A 27,079-nucleotide genomic window follows, 5' to 3' on the forward strand; every position below is an offset into this window, starting at 1 on the left:
TTTCTTTCTTTGTAAATCTAACTCCACCGGCGTTTGTTCATGCAAAGGCCGATCGTTTCCATCGGAACAAATTGTAATTGTAGCATACCTAAAATATCCATCGATCGTGATCGATGTGAGGCCCATCGTTATGGAGCATTGCACATTACAGTTTCCATATGCAGCAGACTTCGTTGCATCGATATCAGGGATATATTGTCCCACTCTTACTTACAGGTTTTCCAGGGGCCATTTACTATGCGAATCCGACCTGATGAAAGGTGCCGTTTGATAAGACCAAAATCACAGTAATCTATGGTTCCAACGTCTGGACTTTTAACGTTAATATCCTTAAGTGTGATAGCATGGATACCAGTTGTAGCTGCCGCGCGTTGGTAGAAGTCCAGCAATGTTTTGTGTGTGTGTGTCTTGAAGCAATGTCCTGGTGCAAATTCCATAATGTGTGTCTACAATGCTAGTATTTCGTCTGTGTAAATTGAGTATAGGAACATAATAAGCGTTGATTTTAACATTTTTTTTCAATCTTAGGAATCTTGAACTTCCCCCTGTAGCAAAAGTCAGTAACAATCATAAATCCTTTCGAATAACTTTCTTTGCATTAGTCCACAAAGTTATATGGATCTTTTTCTTGAACACCTTTGTAGGTAATGGTCCGAAGTTTTCGATAGTCACTTAGGTAGATCCATGCATCGTTCAATGGCACAAGGAACTTCCAGCGCTCGGTCATCAGCTAGGTAGCGCTCGTGCAGCTTTCTGCCGTTGCTCTTCCGCTGTGCAGTATGCCATAGTGTTAACGCATACACGCTGGGCTTGCGCACAGTTTGTGGATTCAATTTGTGACGGATTGTACAATTCATTATTGATTCAGACGCATGTAATCGTTTCATTATACTATAATAATGGATCCCCACAGGATACCATATTCCAGATTGTCGTTAACCTGGTCTTGTTAGTTTCAGTAACACCCTCTTTGGATACGATTTCATTGGAGACGTGGATGAGGCTGCTGGGCATATAGTTTAATTACAGCACTCGACACATTTTTACTACGCAGGAAGTACTAAAGTTTGTATGGAAAAGAGCCATAACGGCCCCAAAAGCAGTTTTCTTTTAACAACATTTGCCGGTTACAACACCTTCATTCTGCTGCGTAACAGCTGAAAGACTAATACACTTGTGCTTGTAGTTTTGTTGCTTTGCAAAACCCGGTTTAAGAGGTATCGCTGTTTGTAAATCTTTCCGATGGGAACAGATCAGCTTCTGTATTAATAAATACCTTGTCTGTCTTTTAAGTCTCTTAATTTCTTCATAATATTAATCCAAAATGTAGAGAAAAAGATATAGAGATGTTTTATGAACAGAACCTTAAGTGTTACAGTTTCTTGCTTTTTTGTATTGTCAATAAATAATTGGTATTACTTTCTAGATTTCAAGAGATTTTATTCTATCTTTCAAAAACAGTACTAGACAGTAATTATATTTAAAAGGTTTACTTTGAAAAAGTAGAACCATACAACCGTATGCTGAGAATTTTTTTCCCCTAACAAGAGCGCAATGCATAATAATCATTACGGGTAAGGAAACTGAAACTCCATGTTGCATATATATATATATATATATATATATACAGTGTCCCACGCCAAAAATAATCGATTTTGAACTACTTAGTTGGCTAACAAATCTCCTTTCTCCATCGCTGATTGTGTTCAGTATGGCGGTCACGGCCCTGAACGATCGCCTGACAGTTTTTTTTTTTTCCTCACTGTCGAAAACTCCCGCGTAGAGTGGGAAGGGGAATATCTTGCCGTATTGCTCTGGCAGCTTTCCGAAGAGCCTGCAAGATGCGAGGACGGCGTCGAACAAGTGCTTGTTCGAGGAGCCCAAACTCACAGTAGTCCATTGGTGGGTCATCCGGGAATTTCACAGAGAGTCAAAAGTGTGTAATCATTTAAATTCTCATCTCTTCTCCTTTCCGTGCGTAAAACGCCTGGGGTGGTCGAGCAGTGTGGCTGGAGGCCATATCCATGTGAATCCATATATTTTTGGTCTCGTTTCCATACAGGGAGGGATATGTGTGTCATAGACAGAGGGTCTGTGGCGTTCTCGTAGAAATAAGCTGCGCTACTTTGGTGTCGAAATGCACTTCGACAAGTGGCAGCGTTCTCCGACTGTAGTATCCCACCACTATCAGAAATCTCTTGGAAAACAATTCCTGGCACTGCAGCACGAAGTCCGAACTACTTTCGTAGTCTGTTTGACAATGTAAAATGAATCGAACTCGATGAACTTCATCTAACTAGAGACACTGCTCAACACCCATTGCAATTTATTCCCTGTAAGACATGTTTCATAGTTTTCTGGCCTTTGTGAACTTCTACTAGATGTGGCGCTTTGTGAAGCGATGTCTGCGCCAGTGTGGCGACAAACCTGGAAAACTGAGAAATATCAGGGAATTTGAGAAACCCTGGAAAAGTCAGGGAATTCTATTAAGAGTCAGGAAATTTCGATTTGCTAAGAAGGAGATTTTAAGAATAAAAATGAAAATTTTAAGACGATTTTAGATTTGGTTGAGTGTTTGTTTTTTAATTGGCAAACTCAAACTTACAAACTTATCTGTATTTTCTACTAACGATGTGTATCAAACTTACGTTCTGCAGCTATGCATATTAGTTCTTGCTTTTTGCTTGTACAGTGAATATCATATTGGTGAGTCATGCACAAAATCCAGTTGGTTCTGGAAAACCGGGAAAAGTTAGAGAATTCTTCCTCGTAATTTTGTCGCCACTGTGCCGCGTGCGAAATTCTTTCGCAAGATGTTGGAAACTGTGCCTTTTGATATAGCATACTGTGTCGTATAGCCAAACTTCTCTGCGTTAGTGGATTGTCCTGTGTCGCTGTTCTTCTAATGGCATGCACTGTGTTAGAGGTTCGACGGGGCTGTGGGCATGTTTCCTCCCAATGTCTGGCCGACTACGTACCGCAGGGGTCTGTTAGATACATCTTCGGATGATGAAACCCACACCAGCTTTGCTGACGATCAAACAGTCTTCTTTGCACTGTTTCAGTGGTATTGCTTAGTAGTTTCAATGGGCAGCTTAAAGTCCACAAATGAACTCTTCCCACAAATGAAAGCTGCCTCGTTTACTTTGATCGTGCCACTGATCATGATCATCTGACACTATTATCAAGTATAGGATCCAGTGCAGATAGCATTGTAAGGGGATATAACAGAAGTTAAATGCATCGTTCGGGAGGGCCAGTGAAAGTGGACTATTTTTATCGTTGGCAACCTGTAATAATGACTTTTGTTTACAGTAGATATTATATATTAATTTGAATTTACATTAGCTCTCTGTGGTATGTATTTAACGTATAGGACGAAAATCCGGAATATTAACAATTTTTTTCTACCTCCTTATTTGCCGCAGTTTTAGCAAGTCGTGATTTTTCCAGTTTTTATTATTATTATTAATTTATTTTTTAAAAGAAAGAAATATTTACTACGTATCTGATGAGTTACTGCATTTTTTAAAAATAGAATTGCTGCAATTATGTTTACGTGATGTTATTTGTTGAAGGGTTGTTGAAAGGGGAGAGATTGAGTGACTTTTTCCATTACTGTACAGGGTTGCCAGAATATACGAGCAGTAAAAATCAATAGACATAGTCCATTTCTCGTTTCGTTTTATTTTATTGTATACTGGAAAACAGAAATGTCAGAAAGGATTTTCTCCGATACTGGAAAAACTGTAGACAAAGTGTTGACATTCTGTATAGAAGAAATATCCTTCATTATAGACGTATTAACGTTAATACTTATTTAGTAGGCATGTGGAGAGTTCGTTTGATCCCATGTTAAATAGTTCTACATATTCATCGCAAAACGATTTAAAATATAGGTACCTAACTGCTTTCACACAAATTTAATAGGATTAAAATTATCCATCCTTGTTGTTTTCTTGAAAACCTTATATATGTGCAAGAAATTCCATCTAAAAGCAATACTTCTGACAACGCAGCCATATGTCTGACGTCGCCCACAAAATTAGTTGGTAGTCGTGTCATCTGAACAAATATACGTGTCAAGCGCGTAATACTTAACCAAGAGATTTAATTAGAATTACGAAAAGTGTACTAGTTTGAGAAGCTTTCAATAGATGGGTTATTGGTACACTATTATTGATACTGTCAATGATATTGACTTTTATTAGATGCTGCATTTTCTGGATTCCAGAAACGTATTTTCGTAACAAAGAAACTACAAGTATGTAATGTATCTACAAAAGTATTAACAGTTGTATTATTCAACATTAAATATGCATACTTTTGAAATTTGTACTGTTTGTGGAAGAAACAATACCTAAACTCTGGCAGTGAGTAAGTGCTCTATAAAACAAACTAGTCACAAAGAAAAAAAGAGAGAAATGGTGAAGAGTGACACGCGAGATATTTCGAATACTGCCGAACTTTAAATAACATCCTGCAACGACCTCATAGACTTCTGCAAATTCAGTGTTGTTTTGGATTTGAAGTTAAGTCTTTTACATAATACATACATAGTATTATTTTGAGCTTGCTTCAGAATGTTACTATTATAAAATATATTTGAACTGTTCGGTGAACAGTACTGATCTTATATTTGTTTGTTTGCAGCAACTCCAAAACGTAGTCGACCAAAGTCTTTAGCAATTTCCACCCCAACAAAATTACTTTCTCTTGAAGAAGCTCGGTCAAGAGCTCTGTTAGGTCCAACCGGTGGAAAGTCGGAGCAGGAATACATTGAAGTCGGTAAGTGGTAATTAAATTATTTTTCTTCCTTTAATGGAATTTCTAAATCATATAGGGAATTAAATAAAAGTGAAATCATAAACTTGCCTCAATATACTATTATATCTTGTAGGTTTTAATTCTATTACATACTCTAGCTTTTTAATTCCTGTAGATTCTGTAAAATTCAAGACTTCCAACATTTTCTGGGAGCCTACTATTTAAAAGTGGGAACAAATAATAATAACCAAAATGTCAAAGAACAATAAAGAGAGAAATAAGTACAGAATATGTAGAATGTTGGGATAATAAAAGCACCAACAGGAGCTGGCAACCTACATTGTCATGTGTGAAATCACTGTTTTTAGAGCCGCACAATACTTAGTTGTTGTCTAGAGTTGATGGTCCTTTTTCAACGAGCTCGGTTTTACTGGATTTAAAACGAAGTGCATTTATTAGTATTATTATTTTAAATATGCCTTTAATTTACTAAAACGTCAGCCTCTTTTGGTATTCAGTCAAAGAAACATTAAACTTCTTGAGCTAGAGTTTTGCTGCACCAGAACCAGTGAACTTCAAATACCATGTTACCATTAAAACTTCCTCCAATCTTCGAAGAGGTAGTATTCTGTGATGAATTAAAGGTGAAGTACAAGTAAAAATTTCTGTTCCATAATTTTTGTTTTACCTTCATCGTGAGGTGCTGTTTTCATTGTCTGTGGACAAAAGGTTGAGGATATGATCCTGTAAGCGTGAAGCATTTCATATTCGTGTTCCTTTCTTCAATATGTACACTCATGTCCAAAATTATTGTCGCATGTCTATAAATATGTTGTTATAGGAATATAATTTGATAACGAATTCGCCCGGTATTTCTTGTAATGTTAGTATGTGTATAATCGGAAAAGACATGTATGTGGCAAATTTCATGTCAAAAGAGCGGTAAATAAGAACAATAAAACGAAAATAAAACTTTCTTATCCATTTAGCAACATTTTGTTTTACTCATTCTAATTTTCGTATTTACAATTCTTTACCTATGAAATTTACCACAAAGATACATTTTCCGATTATAAGTACATTGCAAAATCATTATCAAATTATATTCTTACAAGAAGACAGTTATAGATATGCGACAATCATTTTGGACATGAGTGTACGTGTCCCGTTTATTTTGTGAGGTAGGGTAGGCAGATCATTTCTTCTGAATCCGTTTATTCTAATACGTAAAATTACTTCTTGCTCATAGTTGATACTATCTCAGCATCTAAGTTTATTACGTATTATTGAATCATTGGATGAGTTTTTCTCTTCCAAAGAACTTTCTGTCCATATGTCGTGAATTATTGATTTTTGTATGTTTGTTAGAAAATGCTTTACGTTAATCTGTTTCAGTTATACCACAGTTCTTTTGGGAACAGTGGCTATAGCTGAAATAAAATGATTGGTTTTACTCTAATTTTCAAATATTTCCATATACATATTTTTGATTTCGTCTGCAAAGTCTTTATATATGATGACTTTTATACTAAATGTTGTAAGTGATACAGCCACATGTATGAGAGTTATTTCTTGGTCTATTTTATTGATGATAGTAACGCTCATTTTGTTGGCAGATATCGTTACATCCGTTTTTATTTCTCGATCCTAGTGTACGAGTAGTTCGTATTTGTTGTAGTTACTAAATGTAGCTGCTGTTAGTTTAGTTGGTTTTCGGTGGTTAGTTCCATGTTACGTGCTGGAAACTGGTGTACGTTTTGTGCAATATTATGTTTTTCCAGACAGTCGTGGGAGCCATCACGCGGCATGAGTCTATGGCATGTGGCATATGTTTCTGCACATTTTCTGCATTTTCATCTTGTATTCTTGCTTCAACATATATATTTATAGCAGTTTCGGATTGATATCACGCTGTCCTTGATAGCCAATGTCAGTCGTACTGTTTCAGAAAATATTTCAGTTTTCTTAAACCAACTATTGGTTTCTTTGTATTGCTGTCTTTTAGATACATCTTAAAAAGTTTCGTAGAGTACTTTTGCTGTCAATTTACAATGTTTTCCTTCATCTGATTTATAATTTGTGGTGAACTCTCTCTCAGCTACATTCAGTGGGATTTCTTTTGCGCCTACATTGCATATTACATGAAATAAATGGTTGGTTTGTTTTTTATTGATGAAATATTGGTAAAAGGTATTCAGTTTGTTCTTACTCTGGAACCGTATATCACAAACACCAATATTTCCTTCTGTGGAGAGTGTCACTTGCTCTGTTGTAACTTTTAGGTGTTTTATTCTGTCATTAATCCGACATTCGTTTTAAGTTATTTAACTCAATTTCTGCCCATTTTATCTGTTTAAACAAATGAATATGTAAGAAAGCAGTATTGATGGCTTTTGGTTGGTTAGTAGTCTATTCTTAGTATAGTTGAGATAGGCTAACAGTGAAGTCATTTTATAAATTATTATTATTATTATTATTATTATTATTATTATTATTATTATTATTATTATTATTATTATTATTATTATTATTATTATAAGAAGAAGAAGAAGAAGAAGAAGAAGAAAGAAAGAAAGAAAGAAAGAAAGAAAATTGTAACAATCAAATAAAGTTGAAATGCAGTACATTTTCATTCACCAACATCTGTATCGGTCTATCATACAAGTTATATTTATATTTAACAACAATAATAATAATAATATATCTAATGACACGAGCAGAGAAAAAGGAATGCTTAAGGTTTTTATGCTTAAAATAGTTTTGGTAACTTGTTACGGAAAACATTTTCTTAATCCCTTCCTAACGTTTCTTTATATGCTTATATTTTTATATGTTTATTCTGATGTATTAAATATGGTAATTGCAAGCCGTATCTCGAGTTTTTATTTTATACGATTTTTTAAAAATTATAATAATAATAATAATTTAGTAATTATTATTGCACCGTTTTAGTAGTGGGAATCATTTGAGTATACTACGCAAAAGTTAACAATAAAAAAGTAGGGCAAAACTATTTGCCCACCAATATGTTCTCTTTAACTCTATAATAGGAATGAGTGTTGGAACAAAATCGTTTGAACTACTGGAGGAATATATATATATATATATAATGTCTAGTAACTTTTTGTATAGTAAACATCTGTTAAATTTGTAATCCTTTAAATTGTAGTTGCCCATTTTATTTTTACTGGTATTGTAACATGGTAGGTAAATAAGTAGATGGGTTTGTAAATAATTTTTGAAAGAAATATATCTCGTAGTGCATGAAATTAAAACAATTATATGTTAAGAACACATCTTACCTTCCCTTATTTGCATTAACAATATCTGTATTTTGCTGGTATTCTGCAAATTGTATTTTTACAGATATATCAAGAAGAAAGAATGATCTTAATACAAGCGATCGAAATTACACTCAGTCAGTGCTTTTTTTGTATGAGGTACGCGTACCCTTGAACTTTGGGACAGATCCACTTTATATAATTCGGATCAGGGACGTACGCAGGAATTCATTTCGGGAGAGGTCCAAAGCTTTTAAGGGGTTTAAATTCAATATGACGATAAATTATATTAACATTTGTAAATTCACCCCTAGAATTGAACTAAATTTACACAAAAATAGGATTTTGGGGGGTTCCGGACCCCCAGGACTCACCTCCTGCGTACATCCGTGATTCAGATTGTGAATTTGCAGATTTAGATGCTAAACACAGAATATAATTATCATGCACAGGAGCAATCTTTACTTCCTTGTACTTTCGTTGAAACCATTTTGTAATTGGTTATGTGTCCTTGTATTTATATTGTTTACAAGCGCAAAAGTCAACTTAGGTTAAATTAACTGTAAAACTAGCCTGATGGTGCCCCTAAATTATATTTTAGAAAAACAACACTGCATCAAGGTATATTGAAAATAAAGAATGAGGTTGCTAAAAGCATTTGACGAGGGAGAAAGTCCAATTAAAAGTGAAAGTATAATTATGAGAGTATGAGAAATTTAAAACGAAGTAGAACAAAATGACTTTTAATGGTGGTAGAATTCATGTTCCGAAATACATATATATACTTGTTATATTCCTAATTACAAAACAACATCTAACGGGATCTACATAATATATTTTCACATATCATGTAAGATTCAGACCCTCTTAATGTGTATTTTAATGTAAAATTTACAATTAGAAAAATGAAAGCTAAAATTGTTTACTTTTCCAGGTGGAGGTCCTGCGAATCTGCCTGCCAAATATCATACAGTGATAGATCTTCCAGCAAGAAAAAGAGGTTCCAGTCTAAAGACAAAACGTTCACCGCTTGGTTGGAAGTCATTCTTCAGTAAAAGCAGCAGACCAAAGCCGCAAAGGAAAGCTTCGACGCCCACGGATATTGGAATGCATGTAAGTGATGTTGAACATAATTTAGTCGTGCCAATAATAATATATATTTTTTTCAAATACATTTTTTTGCAGTAAATATGTCGCTTCTGTACAGTTTTGAAATATAAGTTAATGTAATTTCGAAGAATGGGACGCGTACACAACCTCTTCAGTGTTCTAAATGAAAATATCGTTTACTTATTGTGATTCTACAGCATAGCCAGCAGTTTTTCCTCTTGTAAAGAAGCATCGTTTTTGAAACCAATTGCATTGGACACTTTTAAGTTCTGTTCACTTCCTGTAGTTGTTGAGTTAGGCGTGTATGATATTTGTATTTTGTCCTCTTACATATTGCACATAATTGAAAAATCCTTTTATGTTAAGAAACGAACTGAGACTGTGATATGAACCACATTTTTCCAGTCCGAGATCCCTGTTCCGAATTCGATTCTAGAAGTACGCGTAAGTTATCCTGATAGATTTTCCTTTTTTCAAATATTGAAGTATCTTCAATTGAAACCCAGACCATACTCGTGGGGTCATAAGGAAGGGAGGGGAATTTAGCTTGGAAGAATGACTTTGCTCGTATATGCACTTATGTTGGATCCTAGTTTCGAAATCATTATTTTAATAGGTATTAGATGAAGTTACCTCTTTAGTCACAACTTTTATCCGACAGATTTTAAAGGTACGAATAAACAAAGAGGAACATCAAAATTTGGGCTTTGTAGTAGTTTAATATTTATATATACTCGTATATTGTGAAATATAGAGTTTGGTGTTTATTAAATATAATGTATCAGTAAGTAGTTTGAATAGCTTTCAATTATATACAGGCGTTTTGAGTGGTCAAATTAGGTATTGATAATATGCACCTCAGAGACACGGATATACAGTATTTGATGTGGTATCTCTTAGTATCCATTTGTCATAGACCTCAAGTTTTGATACTTCGTTGTTGTTTCCTATTGTTTCCTAATTTTATCTATTTATTTTTTAAATAAGTTCGTTAATTTATAGAGATGTATTGATACTCTTAAAATAATTGAAACGAAATTATATTAAATAAATATCGTGATTGTCGTTGTTACAGACTTGGTTTTATTGGATCGGAAGATGGAAAAAGGAAAAGCCAGTATAATATAAACCGCATGAAGAACAGTCTTATTATTAAACTCTAAAACCTTGCTATTCCTTGTCCTGTTATAGAATAGTTTAAAATATATTAAACATTTAATTTTATAGTAATAAAATGTTGATTAAATATTGGGAAAAGAAATGTTACAGGACCGAGGCTTTGAGAAACTGATTATATCAGATTCAAACATCGCTAAAAACGGATAGAATTAAAACAAAAGATGATACAAGATGTTGATGGGTGTTCGTCTATTTTAGTCGGTTTCAAACACATTACCAAAAGTTTTCAGGAGGCATAACTTTTTAATACAGTGTTAATGGCACCAAAGTACGTAGAGAAAAACGTGAGAGGTTACAAGAGTTTCTTCATTAATTTATGGAATTCTGTGTATGTGTACGAAATGTTAATGTACATGCCAATGGTTAGAGCACATATATAGGCATAACGAAAAGGAAAGCACACACTAGGCTGAAAGAACATTTTGTGATGACAAACATAACGATGACCTAACATCAATTCTTTCAAAATAGCTGAAATATACCAAGCACAGTGATAAAGTTGTCAAAAAATTTTCATCATTCGTAAAGAGACAGGCATACAAGATCTTGTTTGTTCGAACAAAGGGATCATAATTAAATTCTGAGATGGACATTCTGGACAGAAGTTTAACATACTTCACCGTCGTTATCAGCCATAAAAGAAGAAGCACAAGAATTTAAGATTTGTATACTGTGAATTTTGTAGAAGTTAGTGGTTAGTAGTGTACATATTTTAATGTTTTTCCTATGTAACTAATTCAGATGTATCCCACCCTCATTAAATTTTTTTCTTATCTACTGTATGTCTTAACAATGCTGACAGCTGTCAGCGAAAATTCGACCTTTAACATAGTTCTTAAAACAAATCTTTAACAGGACAGAGAATAGCAAGGTGAGTTCCTTTTGAGTATATTTGAAAGGGTAGTATTTTGAATCGTTAAAGTATATCCAGACGTTAGCAGGCAATACCTCTAAGGATAGGCAATTGAAAAGTTCACCTTTATTTCCATATCCTGCTGCATGTGCCGCGTTTTGTGGTTCAACTTTATATGCCCAAAATGGTGTGATATCAGAGGTGGACATACCATCGTTGTGGCTCAGAGAAACAGACATCGGCATGCTGTAGGCGTAGTTAAAAGGGTAGGTGAAATGATGATTGGGAGCAAGAGTTAAAAAATAAAAATGGTCTTTGAGTTTAACGTCCCATGAATATGCCCTTTAGGCTAAGGGAGACGATGACTAAGACAGGTGAATGAAGATGGAAGAATGGGTGGAATGAGAATTTGGGAAGAAAAAGGAGTATTCCGAAGAAAACCAGGGACACGATGTTATCCTCCACAAACTGAAGGGTTCAGATCGAACCAAAAGCCCCATATACTAGAGGTTAACGCTCTACCACTGTGCCACTGTGCTCCCCAGCAACAGTCACAGGTAATTATTGTAACCTTGAGAATGATACACACCTCTCGGGAGACGGAAGAAGCATGATTTCGCACTGAGCACAACGTTATTAGAGAAAATGTCTTCGAACGTGTTCAAATTTACTACCATCTAAATGATGACTGCCATGTTTCCTGCACGATGAGCGTCTTGTCATGTAGTGCTCATGTTTTCGAGCACTCTATATATCTCTCCGGAACTGTGCGGTATCATCTTTATATTGATACAGACTTTTTTAGTTTTCCTCTCCTTATAGGAAGTTTGGACATACCTCAACGATCTACCCCGTATAATTAAAGTTACATTGCACTCATATCTCAATGCTAGGGTTACCGCAATAATATGCTGTGCATGCTGACTGACAAATATGATAATACTCAAGCTAAGGATTACTTCTCTATTTACAACAAAGAATCTAAATGGAACATCTGCCGACAAATGAGTTCATATAATTATTTATTCCGATTGAACATACAGATTCGATTACCGAAAAATATGTATAACTTTAAAAAATATGGCTAAAGAAATCGGATCTTTAAAATTTCCATAAACTTGCACACAAGTTGAAGAATTGGATTGTTTTATGTATTATGTATGAAACTTATATCGAAATAACTATAAGGTGCTAGATGCTGAGACCAATATTTGCTCCTGAGATCATATAATACTTAATACCGAACTTTCTTCAAAATACAATAAGAATTTGATATCAGATTTTATATTTTTCACAGTTTGCTTCTGATGAAGAAAATTATTAAAGAATATAATGTAAACAATAATAAAGAAAGCATACTTCACCGTCGTTTTAAATCAGCATACTCTATGTATGTAACTAATTAATTTCTTCTGTATTTCGAGTCAAAATCAATCTTGATCACGGAAATAGGATGAGAGAGTCCAAATAAGTACTGTTTTATGAAATTGTTGTTACATATTATACTGTTCATGTGTATAAAATGTAGTTATCCAAACAGGATATCCATACTTTGTCTAAGTATATATATAGAACAATTATAGTTTATAAATGTTTAATACAGCCTGAATCATTTATTTGTATTTATTTCTTTGTTGACTTGCGACACCATATAAGTAAACAATTTTAATGAACAACTGCCGTAAAGGTATGGAGAATTTTCATCATTAAAATCTCCTTGCTGCGGAGAAAATAAACTGATTATTAAATAAATTAGGCATATAGCCATTTATTATAGTACTTGGTACAAACATGTATGGACAGTTGAAAAGAATATACATATTTATAAATGTATTGTGTCTCAGTTTTCACTTTAAGATATACACAAGAAGCACCCAACATATTTCACATATACCTTTCTTTTTTGTCATGTCATAAGACTTGACGTTCACATAATTACAATCAACCACGTAAGTATTCGTCTATTGATCAGAAATGAGGAAAGATATACAAGGAAATACTTTTACAGTGTAAACATATAGATAAAAGAAATTTCAGATTTCTGCATATCAATCACAATAGTGAAATTGAAAACTGTGACGTACATTAACGTGTTTCTAGTAATTTTTGTTGGATATCATTTCGAAAAAATAATAGCGTTCAAATGTCGACCCATAGATTAAACTAGTCTTATAGTGAATTCTGAAATTGTTTTCTTGGTTCTTCAACCCATTACTATTTCAAAGCTACTTTATCTCCGATGGGGTATTCTTGTGTCATTTGTTTCATTTCTTGTGTACGTGTTTCATTGGATTGATAATAGTCAATTGAAGCAGCATGTGGAGCGTATGAGACATACTGTACACAGTAGCTTGGAGTGTCACTTTGACAGCTATTACCGTTTGTTCATACATCAACATAAATACTGTATACATTTTAACAAAAACGAAAGAAAACAATAATAGTGATAATAAATATGGCTATTATGTTGTCAAAAAACTTGGCTCAGTTTCTGCTAACCCTTTCTGTATTAGCATCAGAGATAGTTCACTTATTTTACTTTACACTTACGTGTTTCATTTTTATCTATGGATGCGTTGAGTAGCAGAAAAAAAAGAAAAAAAGAAAGCTCTTTGGTTTAATATTCTAACTTGAAGCATTTACAATTTTTATTATGATTGAATGTTTCTTTGAAATACTTCACTCAATGAAAAGTGAATTATTTTCCCTAACATAAACAAGACGACACAGTCTTCTTCTTCTTCTGATTATTATTATTTATTTATTTATTTATTTTGAACTTGGCCACCCACTTCTTTTTGGAAAGCCCTGAACTGTTACTCACAGTCGAAATTAAATGTTAACAAATTTGGAGTTCCTTGTTGTGTCAATTTGGATCTTTATTTAAAGCCAAAGTAGTAGAATTTCCTATGTACTGTTGCCAGAATATGGTCCTTTCAAACAGGATGGGTGGCCAAGACTGTTTTTGAACAGGCGCAATATGGTGTTTGAAATTCTATTCCCGACTTCTTATGACTGAAATTTTCCATATTGTCTACGCTATAAGAACTCCACACATTTTTTCATTATTAAAAGAATAAATGTGGCCAGTAGAAATTTTCCATTGCTATTACATACCCTCACAGTCAAGGATATTTTGCGTGCTATTGAGTGTTAAAATGCTTTTCATAAGCACCCGATATTTTAGATTTCAAGTTATTCATGTGCGGCGTTGTTTTGTCTCTGCGAATTGCAAGATTTGACAATAAAGTTCCAGGACTGATGCTTGTACTCTTTAACGCTAATGGTAGAAAATTGTTTATCATTTCAGATTAATGATATGATATTCTTCATTTGCAGAACAAGCGAAGGATTGGTAAAGAAATCAATGTGTCGTTCTAAGAATCAGCCATCGAAGACTCTCTGTTTCCCATTGTCATGGATTCTTACATACGACAAAGGTCGAACATTAAGTTTCGCTATTTTCAGTTAAACATGAAGTTTAAGTGATTTTGTGCAGCATATCTTTCACCATACGGACGGTCTTGACTCAGCAGGTTGCGAATACGCTCCACATTATCCTCTAAACGACTGGATGACGGGCGTCCATTTCTGGGTTCATCAGAAAAGTCTTCACATCAATCACAAAATTGTATGTACTATTCAAACCATGGAAATCAGTGTGTCTTCGGGACCTATATTTAAGGGGCACAGATGCTCTCATTAACAAGTCTTCTATGTCCTGCAAAAGAATATGATAGCATTAATCTTACACGATAAAACAATTTTCTGTCATTAACAATTACAGAATACGAGCAGCAATTCTAAAACTTTAAACCTTGTATGTAACGTCTTTCAAATAAACACGGGCTGAAATATTGTTTCAAGACACTTAAATGCTATAAGTTCATTCCGTCACTCATTGAGAAGGGTCCTAGTTTATTTGAAATTAGTGCTCTACTACCTGCTTTACATGTGATGTCATATAGAAGTAATAATTTACAACATTAACATACTGCTAACCTTTATTTATATCCCGTGGAAATTCTGATCGAATTATTACTTATCTGGTATGATTTCGGTAACCAATCGTGTTGCCATCCACTACCAGATACCAATTAATTGAAGAACGTAAGCTTCATAAAGATTATTATGTTATTCTCCATAGCTTTTTTAAAGAAAACACTATCAACAGTCACGTTTTTTAACTAGTAATGATCATCTACACTCACTAGCTCAAAACTTGAAGATAACGGTTATACATAATTAAAACAATCTTACTAAAATGGGTAAAACATAAGTAAATAGAGAAACTCGGTGGCAGTCGAAAACAACCTTAGACGCAGATATTTATATACTCACATTATTTACGTTTTGTTTTAACCATATGCATATTTCCTCTGAGGAATAACCTAAAAAATTCTGGTACCTATACATTTTAAAGCCAATGAGGTTTGCGTTTTTGAATGAACCTATTTATAACTAGATCCCAATTCTTGTCGAGATGGCCCTCACTCAAATTCATCGTTGGGTGTTTCGATGTGATGTACTTGTAATGAGTCCAACACATTTCTTTCTACAAGTATTGATGTTTTCCTAATAATTTTGACCTCCTTTAAATTCTGTTTGAATATCTCGAGGTATTTTGATCACAAAATACATTTTGTAATCTGTTTTTTAATATGAATTGGTGATTTGCAGCTAGTCTGTGCCATACTTTAGTATCTTTGTTAAAAAAAATAACTTAGGAAGTTTTTGTGTGCTGAAGAATTTTAATTATTTACTGCGTAGGTTTTGCACCAAATTTTTTCCGCGCATTTCAAATCTAAGCTACAGCAATCCAGCCGTAGTTGTATTCATTCAAGACATGCCTGTACAGAAAACACACAGGGAAACGAAAGCAGTTGTGCAATTCTTGTTACGTTGCATCAAAATACCAAGCAAACACAAATTATATTTCAGATGGAGAAGAAAACAAAAGAACCATAACAAAATAATAGAAAAAGCAATCACTGTTGCAGTCCTATATTCTATATTCTTCTGACTGATTTTCCTATTCCCGGCTAACCATTTGGTTACGTATAGACCATTTCAAGATAACAAATACTAAGCGAAATGTACTGTTTTTAGGTATTAATGACCGCTGTCTTTTTATTATTTATTTATTTATTTAACCTTTTGAGATGTATTGGTATCAACGCTTTATGTTCGGTATAGTGCCTTCATTTATCCCGGAAAAAGTAGCATAGGGATTCCTAACGAAATAATCAACATATAAATTATAATTATGTTCTGATAATGAAGTGAGAAACCAATGATCTTGTTTTTCACTGTTAAAGCGCCAGTAACATCGATTACACAGATGACATGTATTGATTATATAGTAGTTATCTTTAACGATCTGAGCGCTATGTTTAGGATCACTGTCTTGTTGTTGCAGAATAAAAGTTCTCTCCAGTATCTAGATTTGTGGCACAATGTTTTACGTAACAGTCTGTAACGTTATCAATGATGTACAAGACTTGTGTGTTGATTATATATGCAGTATTTTTTCCTCTTCATCAGTGGCGCGAAACTGATCCCATCCCCTCACACAAAAACTGTAAAACAAGCCCTAATCGAGTTTCATAATTTGAGAATGATTCTCACCCCATGCGATGTGTAGGGTTGTTATCCTCGCCACTAGTCTTCACTCACGTTGTTTATTAAATATGCGATATCAAAAGTCGCCAGGTTTCTGTTACGAATTCAATTTGCCTTCTCTTTTTTTCTACATTTTTATTTCCTGTGCTTTTAAATCAACTTTGCATAAAACTCTTCCCAGTATATTAACGCTAACATGAATTTTTGATAACGATTGAACAACTCTTTGTATCACGAACGAGAAAGTATGAATCTGGTATCATTCGTCGAATTGATCTTTCATCCAACCTCATCAATTTTCCTGAACAACTTATTCTTCCAGTTCTTAGTACAGGAATTATTAATGCAGGAATAATTTATAAATTGATTCTTTACCGTGCCTGTCATATGATCAATTTGTATCCTATATTTTCTGCCTTATGAAGTTTAATAACTTCTTTACGTTCTTCTTAGTCTTTTCGTTTGTTTTCTCCATTTGACACTTGCACTGTTCCTTCTCAGAATGTTCACACTCCCATAGTCCACTGCGCTTCTGGCAACACTGTGTCCTTTCGATTTGTAAAACTTCTTCTACTCTTCGTCATTTTCTCTGTTTATTTATTTAATATTTTGTGTGCATAATAAGGGTGGATTTATACTTTTGCATTTTTCACTTTGAATGCTTCGACGTACATCGGTTTTATTTCATTCTATTTTTGAAATTCACTTTTTTGTTCTAAAGTAATTTATGCACACATGTAGTACTGTTATGCTGCCTTGTTTTTCGTTTCTAATTTATTTTTTATTTTATTTTATTTTTTATTTTATTTTATTTTTAACTTTAGCAAACTCCTTATTACTCGTACTGCTCACCAGACAAAACGGCATGATAAAACGGAAGACACAAATAATTGAAAATATTTATTGATTTGCCACAATAATGGTTAAGCATAAGAAAATCATAAACATATGCTTCGTATGTATATACAGTCGTAAGAGAAGTTTCTTTACAATATAAACAAAACTATCGAAATTGTGCGATCGGGCTTTCAATCATTATACACAATTGTTTCATTACATTACTGCATTAAAATTACCAAATTGATGGATTTCACATGTAACATAAGTTCATCCAGTTCGATTATATAGTACTATATTTATACTACATCTATGTTTCGACTGTTGCTGTTTGTTCACGTGTGCTGCTAGTTGAGCGAGCTCAGTTCACACATATTTCCAAATTTCTTGTCGTTTTATGTTTCGAACACCTTCAGCAAAATGTAATATCTTGCACAAATAATCAAGAGTGTGCTGTATGTATCTCGTTTTCAGTCTTTAGATGAGTACTTATTCTGCTGACTTTATGCATAACAAAATACAAAGTACATTTTTAACAGTATTTTTAAAACACGGAAAAAATGAAAGTGAAGTATTCAACTGCTAACAGGTCGTACCTAGATAATAGAAAAGAAGAAAGATGATGACATAAATTATTCGTCAGTTTCATATTCTTGTATCTTTCTCTCTCTCTCTCTCTCTCTTCGCTATATATATAATATGGCTAATCGTCATGTAAGGTATAGCGGATTTTGAATAAGGTAAGATGGTATATTTTGTAATGGAAAGTGTAAAATTTGAAAAAAATTGATGAATGTAAAACTGGAAATTCTTTGTAACAATTTATGGAAAATCACGAAAAAAATCATACAGGAGTTTGAAATTTGGTCTTAGAAACTAATGATATCAGTAGAAAGCTATGGAATTGAAAGGCAAAATCTCAGTAGACCTCCAATACATTATTCTCTGCTATATTATACAGAAGATGGATATTTGATTAACATACAGTATGCCCTTTTTCATATTTGTGCATATTTGTATGAATTTTAATGTTAATTTTCGGGTGATTCTCATATAATACATTTTTTTCTTTTCCTTTTTTATAGGAAAAAGCTGTCACAGAAACAGATCTCTTACAAGGAAAAAAGAGATTAAGGCCAGTTAAAAGTGCAGAATCGTTAGTGTCTAATGTTCCGTCTGCTGGATCAAGTCGTAATTCCGCGGCTCTGGAGCTGGATAAAGACACTGGAAGTAGCCCGGACGCATCTTCAGCTACTCAGTCAGGCTTAACACCGGGATCAACAGGGCCATCAAAACCCAGCCATAACAGATCAGTTTCTCATGACTCTTACTTTGATAACCTGACAGAAATCGGCCATCAAGCACTAGATGAGGAAGCGTCGTTAGACTTGAGTGAAATCCAGCTGAATTTCGAATTAGAGGAAAGCGAAATGCGAATTTTCTCTGAAGACGAGACGTTGGTCTCTACATCTGTTGGGAGTGGAAGTCTGTCACGTTCTCCCTTGGCTGATGCGGACGGAGAAGGATCTCCGCGACCAAGCAGGTCACCACGTTCACTGGGAGAAGAATTGCGGCCAGAATCTCAAAGGTTAAGTTTTAGGGAAAGATTTCGACGAAGATTTTCTTCACCTCAACCCGGAAGACGTGCTTCACTTCGTGATGTGCCACATGCAAGGCCAGAGGACACAGCAAGTAGTGCTGATCCTTCGCCTAAAAAGAAGAAGTCAGGATCATCGTCGCCTGCTGCGAGAAAGCGGTCCAAACTAGAAGAACAGCTTGCGAACTCGGCAGCGGAACTACGGTACATTGATTCTCAGTCGCCCGAAATACGTTGGTCTACGGGATCCTCCCCAGACGCTGAAGATCACGTTGTTCGAGCGGAAGTCCATGTGGCAGAATCTCCATCAGAGACTAGTGTTTCATTAGCTGAGGCAACAGTCTCTGAAAATGAAAGCTTTACACTGTATAGCTCAGGAAGAGGAAGTTCAGACTTAACAACGCCAGATACTCCCGTGCAGGAACCAGCAGACGTCTTGTACACTCCCCTTGTGAACGATACCGAACCTAACACCCCAGAGCTTCTGGGAACGAATTCCGAAAACATGGTATACGAAAATGTGGAATGGATTGCGCCAGGCCACGTGCGATACGAGAATGTTCTTACGTTAGGAACCGAAAGTACTCAACAAACCACGGTTCGTAGTAGTGCTTCATCTGCTCCAGATCGAGAATATGAAGAAATTCAACAACAACAAGCAGCTGGTACCGACAAAAGCTCAGAGCAACCCAAACCCAAACATGTTTATCAAAATGTCCCATCATCGTCTTCACACTCAAATACGTCAGGTGCCACTGATGATTGTTCCCAAACAGAAAAGAATACGGAAGGAAGCTCAGGCGGTAGAAAGTCACCTCATTCACCTGATGGCCATAATGAATCTGAAGAAAATGTTTATGAAGATATTGAAGTTGATGTTGTTCAGGATATTGAAATCACTTTACGGAAGCAAGGAGGCGGCGATTTGCCTCACAATTTGGAAGTAGGTGTTGTTCAGGATATTGCTGTCAGCTTAAAACCAGCCTCTACCCCAGGCTCCGATCAAGAAGTATACCAACAAGTGAAGGCGTTTAGGAAATCAGTGCAGGAAGTGAACGATATCGTAGGTAGTGATGAGGATAAACAGGAAGAGGCTGTAAGCGGTACCAGCCAGTCAGATACTTCAAGCTCTACACCGACAACTCAAGTTGATACTCAGACTCAAACTCGGGTTAGACCGACATCATTAAAGACTCACGCTGAATCCACAGGGTCGTCCGTAAGCACACCGATTAATGAGCCGGACTCTGACACTCTTAAGGATGACGCTTTGACTCCTACAGAAGCTAAACAACTTCCTACCAGTCCTGCACGACCTTCCAGCCAGTCATCATCGTTGTCCGTGTTTGGTCTTTCCCCATCACCCTCTCCTGATATGTCATCTGATAGATCTGCTCCTACAGAACTTGTTTCGCCAGTAGAAGAAAGTCGACGGAAATTTGAATCAGAAATTGGTCGTGATATTTTAAGAGAACGGAGAATGAAACTCGAACTTGAAAAAGTAAGGGCTGATTCGAGTCCCACAATAAGCCAGAGAGGAACACCCTTCAGACGAAGTGTGGACTCCACTACATCTACGTCAAATAGACAAAGTTTATCTAGTCCCCAGGGTTCAATCACCAGTCCAAAATTAAATGAAAGGACTTCTCATAGCCCTCAGCCCGGTTCGTTCAGTTCTCCAGGTGAGAAGCCGAATGGTCATCCCGTTCTCAAACCACAGTCTGCTAATAGCTCTGCGTCAACAAGTCCTCGGCTGAATAGTCGCAATTCAGTTAGTCCGAAACCTTCTGATTGTGTGATAGTTGATCAAAGTTCCCCCACTTTGAGGTTAGGAAATCACATTTCAGATTCGGAACATCAGTCAGAAGAAAACAAAGCAGACATTAGTGTGAAATCGATAGATGATTCTGAATTAAATGGTGTGGAACTGAGGAAAAAGCCAGTAGCAGGACAGAGTCCAATAACCAATCGTCGTTCAGAGCCTCTGCAGTCTCGAACTTCAGAGTCGACAGGAGCCTCTAAGAGACACTCGGAGCCAGAGAGGAGTCCTGTGTGGCACGGAGCAGATATGCGAAGGCTATCTGAGCGTAAATCAAGTGTTCGTGAACTGTTATCGCGCTTTGAATCCAGGGATGGTGATTCTCGGCGACCAACCCCACCGTGTATTCGAGCCCGTGCCGCTAAAGCTCATCATGCCGCGTCTTTAAGTGTTTCGTTAGATGAAGATCGTTTTCGTTCATTACCTTCGTCTGACCAATCAGCAGCGCGAAGTGTAAGTTTAGAAAGAGGCAGGGATACTGGGCCCCCAGGACTTGTTAGAGTGCGAACTTCTCCCGACATTAATCTTCGCGATACTGCCAAAGCCAAAGTGTCAGAAGAGAAGGACAAAGTGGAAGTAGCTCGGGCTTTGCTTAGTGGTGTAAATCTTGATGACCCAGAATGTAGGGAACGTATTGAACGTTATAAAGAAGAAAGACGAACATTCTTACGTGAAAAATATCGTTCGGAAAGTTTTCGTGGCGAGAAAGACGAAATTATTCTTCGACTCAAGCAAAAAGTGAGTGGAACTCGGCCAACCACGAGCCCTGAACCTGTTGATGAAAACTCATTAGGAGTAACAGAGAAGACCCCAATGGTCCGGTCTGTATCCGTAAATGAGGAGTTAAGTGAAAAACAGCTCTCTCCGAGCGAAAGTCGACGAAGAACTTCGTCGGAGCGGACAGCTTCTGGTGGCAGTGAGTCTTCAAGCTGCTGGCGGCAAGGAAGCGAAGCGAAGCCACCAAAACACGCTAGTCCCCGGAGGGAGAGGCCAAAAGAGGTTGTTCTTATTGAAAAATCGTCAACTGGTGCAAATGGTACTTCGGGTTCACCCAAAAGGCAGTCATTGGACCAACATCGGCGAGGATCACCGTCTTACTGCATAAAGGACATGGCTGCCCTGTTTGAAGCCAGAGAGACAGCAGGGAACCGCACCCAGCCACCAGCTGAAGGCGGGAAAACTGGATTGTCGCAGTATTTATCTTCAGTGTGACTAAAGGTGAGTGTCTAATAGATTATCTTAATTTTTCTATCCTTACAGATAGTATTGGAAGATCCCATTCCTAGAAACGGAATATGTTCCTTCAGTTTCCTTTTCGTTAAATTCGTTTTGCAACTGTTCTTTGTAACATTTTATTTATTAAATTCACTACTATTCTTGAACAGGATATACACTTAATAATGTATAACCTGTGAAACCTGAAACTAGCACATACTTCAAACAAAATAATATGTATGAATTCTCAGCGTTACAAAAGGCAGTTAGAAACTATATAGTCATGCCAGCTTATAGTCCAAGCAAAGTAATATGTACAATGCATCAATTCTCAACTTTATGAGGGAATTATGCACTTACGTGGCACTCAAACTTTTTGTTTGTTTGTTTGTTTGTTTGTTTGTAAACGTGGAGTTTGAGTACCTCTGCGTACTTTATAATTAACACTAACCTATTAATGCCAATTCAAAGAGTTTATCAAATCATTGTCACGCAGATTTGGTTCTGTTATGTAGGTTCTGCTTTACTACATTTACTAGCATGTTAGTTTAATGGTTTCAAGATAATAATGGTAATAATGTTGTTGTTAATGATGACAACTCCAACCATATGTTAAGTACTTCCTAAATGTTAGTACTTCTTGTTTCAAGAAATACGTTTTATAACATGGTTTTCCACCCATCAATTTTAGATTTAAGACTTATTGTTATGTTCCTTGCTGTCTGTCTTCGCAGTGCGAAAATAAACGAAGATAAATATTCACTGGAGGTCTAAAATCCCATCTGGTTAATACACATAGTCTTATTATAAATTTAAACAAAAGTTTCCTTAAGTTAGAAATTTGAAATTCGATGTATAAAACCTTCATAGAATACAAATGTCAACTTTTATGAAAATTGCGCTCTTGAAGGAAGAAAGGAGGGCAATTTCAATAATATTAGAATTCCCTATTCAGAAAATACCCAGTGTTGAGGATTCGCTTAGTTAGATGTGTGAAATTCGGTATATAAAATCTTGATTCAAAATAAGAAAATACGTATTTCAGCGCTTTCAAAAGTTCCTCTTCTAAAGGAGGAAGGGATATTTCTAAAATATTTAAATTTCTGATTTTATATTTATTAAAACCTATTCTTCCCGTGCGAAGAACCAGCACTTAAGGTAGTATACCATAAAATGATTTCCCCATTTCATTCATTTCATACATTTCCTCATACAATAAATGTGTGACTCGTCACTGTTGCCAATTTGGTGATTATGGAACTACATGTGACTACTTTTTTTTTTTTTTTTTTTTTTTTTTTTAAAGTAGGAAGTTTTAAAAGGCTGCCAATTTAATAGAGACAATATATGATTAATAAACATCGTAAACAAATGGAGCTTCACATGTCTCTCCGATTAATGTGATATGCATGGTTTTGGTTCGGGTCTCTGCAGACGCAATTATATTTATGACTTGTTTGGCTTCGCAAAATGGTTTGATCAAACAAATGAAGTAGTTGGGTTCTTAAGTGAAAACTAACCTGACAAGTTTATCAGGAAGGTATGTGGGTTCTCGAAGCATACTTAAGGCTGTCATTGTAATGAGTTTCCTTTTGTTTTTCATTCCAAGCCCGATTTTCAATAGAATAATCATGACAATATACTTTATATAACTGTAATACTAAATATCCTGGAAGATTTGTTCATTTTAAGAATATCATTCTGTGTTCATTCGTTTGCTAACTCGTATAATTCTTAAGATCAGGATCGGCTCTATCATATGTACAACACGTGCATTTGCACGGGGCGCAAAATCTGTCATAACTATATTATTTAAAATAAACATTTCTTGTTGAAAACGGGCTTCATGATGAGGGTAGTTAAATTTACTAATCTGACCCTCTATTTGAATACTACATTCATAAATCATGTTTAGGTCGCATTAGTTTAAGGTCACATGGACAGCGCTAAGGCAAATGCTCAAAAAAATCCCAGCATGTATTGCTTGATTGTTGTCAAATATAAGAACTCAATTCTTGAACAGTAGCGAACGTCTGTTGCATTTAGTTAGTTACCACAGTTTTGATATGAAAACTGGTCTTTTCTTTGTCACAAATAAGTTCCTTGTCATTTAAGGTGGAAACAAGTTTTTTTTTTTTTTTTTTTAATTTTTTAACAGGTGAAGAAGGAAAATAAAGAAAATAAAGATAAAAGAGCTAGTTGCACTGGAATTACAAAATGATATATTGAGATCACAAGCTTGATAATGAATTCTTTAAAAAGGATCACCTTCTTTCCTCTGCTGGTGTGTTTGCTTTATCTTTCACTAACGTATTAGATTATTATTTAAAGGAAAAAAAGAAAAAAAAAAACAGATACAACGAGATTGTAGTGTTTAGGTCTTTCTGAGTGCGAAAGTTTTTTCTTCCCCTTCGTTGTTCATGATGGGGTAATATACTTAAAATCGTGGCTTTTCAGATTTGTTCTTTCTCGAGAAAGGGGGGGGGGGAGGGAAGTCGGCAAATGATACCGGTGTGGGGCGGCAAAATGCCTAGGAGCGACTCTGCTTAAGCTTCTAAAGTTATTACTTGTTGTGTAATTTCAAAGTAAACAAGAAAATTCCGTTCATGTTCTTGCTTTTGAAAAACAAAAAACACCGTCTAAAAACTAAATTTTGAAAGATTCCCGCAATATCTTTTTAAAAATATGTGGTAATAAATAAATATTATAGAAATCGTGTAAGTGGTATATACGTCACTGGCAGGATTATAGGGTCACGGTAAAGAGTATGTATATCACTGTAAGAAGAATTCAAACAACAGTAGTTATAATCTGCTACTTAACAGTTTGTATTTTTTTATACGGTACGTAAATAAATAAATAATCTAGTCCAGCAGAACAAAACCTTACCAACTGCATCCGATTGACAACGAATAACATAGGGTAACTGTCCCAATAATTGACAGTGTACCAGTAATTGACACTGTCGTCTTTTTTCCGACGCAACAAGACTGCGGGACTAGGTACAAGCAAATGCTGCCACCTTTTCTTCCTTTGCAGTGTTGTTAATCCCACACCACCGTTAATATTTGCCTCTAAGTAGTAGTTCTCCAAAGAAAACAGAAAATCGATGGACAGTGCAAAATAGTACTATAATAGCTATATTAGCAAAAGAAATAAACATGTTTATCCACGGGGAAACTTATAAATCAGCTTGATAAGTTGGTAGAAAATTATATGGTTCATTAGAATAAGATATTAGGAGATGTCAATTACTGGGTCTCAAGGTGTCAATTACTGGTGAATCTCACAAATCTTGGTGTCAATTACTGGTACAATGATAAACTTTTCTTATACATATTGTAAAAAATAATTATTATTAGTCTATTATTTTTATGATGGTCTATATAGATGAAGGAAGGATGCCTTCGTACCTCTACGAGAGATCAGTAAGCCAGACTCATTTAAAGGGTGAAGAAACTTGCAATTTGTCAAACACTGTTCTTATACTGTCAATTATTGGGACAGTTACCCTATTTTTAATTCCATAAAAAATTCGTTTATGTGGGATTTTTTAATCGAAAACTACGCATGCGAATTTTCGCTTAAATATGCCATTTTGTCGATATTATTTGTCGATTCATAATATATATTCTTTGGACAATATTATAATTAAATAAAAATGTAAGAGTTAATCATAATTTTCCGCCACATTTCATTAACCATACAGTATAGTGTCATCTTGCTAGTGTCATAGTGAAAAGCTTGATGAGGGTACTTCGGTACCAGTTTCATCTTAATAAGTGCCGTACTTATCGTACAGCATTAAATTTTAGAACTACAAAATGTTTTATTATTATTATTATTATTAATTTCTCGAAAACTTCACATGAGAATTTACGTTCACATACTAGGGACAGTCAAAAAGTTGCCGGAATTTCGTTGTAACTATTTATTACCACAATATAGTTACACATTCACTTAATGGTCTTCCAAATAGGCTCCTTGAAAAAACACACACACTTGTTTAACTATTCCTTCCATTGCTGAAAACAGTGTTGAAAGTCCTGTTTTGGTATGTTTCGAAGTTCAGCCGTTATGTTTGTTTGGATGTCTTCTACAGTGGCAAAACGGTTACCTTGAGGCCCTTTTGGTCTTGGGGAAGAGCCATAAATTCGCTGGTGGTAAATCCGATGAGTAGGGAGGCTGATAGTGAAGGATTTCTGGGTCTTTCCCAACATCAAAAGGGGCCTCAAAGGTAACTGTTTTACAACCGTAGAAGATATCCAAACCAACGCAACGACTGAACTTCGGAACATAGCAAAACAGTACTTTCAGCGTAGTTTGCAGCAATGGCAGGAGCGGTGGAACAAATGTGTGTGTTATCAAGGAGCTTTGGAAGACGATTAAGTGAATATGTAATTATATTGTTTTAATAAATAGTTACAACGAAATTCCAGGAACTTTTTATGACCCTCGTATATCGCTTTGCCCTGTTGAATGATATACATCGATTAGTAATGTATATGTCTCATTTTCGGACTTTTTTTTTTTCGTTAAATGCTAACAATATTGTGGAATTTTACTTTATAAAATTATCTAAATATGATAGTAAATATGTATGAGATAAACAAATTTGTAATCTAGCGACGTTATCGGAATATGCTTATGAATACAAAAATATGCAATTTGTTCTCTTAGTTTTATTATGCAAGCAAATGGATTATTTACAACTTTGAATTGTTAACAATAAATTTGTAGAATTGTTGAGTTACAAATGCTAAAAAAAAAAAAAGTATTCAAAATAATTGCTGAGAAAT

At 35.2% G+C, this 27,079-nt stretch overlaps 1 protein-coding gene across 1 annotated transcript in view; it reads left to right on the forward strand.

Moving 5' to 3' along the window:
- Nucleotides 1-27,079, forward strand: part of LOC145662570 (uncharacterized) — a gene marked incomplete in the record, with an annotated part of 86,866 nt that overhangs the window by 53,192 nt on the left and 6,595 nt on the right. The window contains 3 exon segments of the mRNA XM_081728258.1: nt 4,654-4,788; nt 8,983-9,161; nt 18,735-22,283. Of these exon segments, the coding sequence (XP_081584384.1) occupies nt 4,654-4,788; nt 8,983-9,161; nt 18,735-22,277 (3,857 nt within the window).

This window comes from Thermobia domestica, chromosome 10, assembly GCF_964235325.1.
Source record: "Thermobia domestica chromosome 10, izTheDome1.hap1.1, whole genome shotgun sequence".
In the NCBI taxonomy this organism is placed as follows: domain Eukaryota; kingdom Metazoa; phylum Arthropoda; class Insecta; order Zygentoma; family Lepismatidae; genus Thermobia; species Thermobia domestica.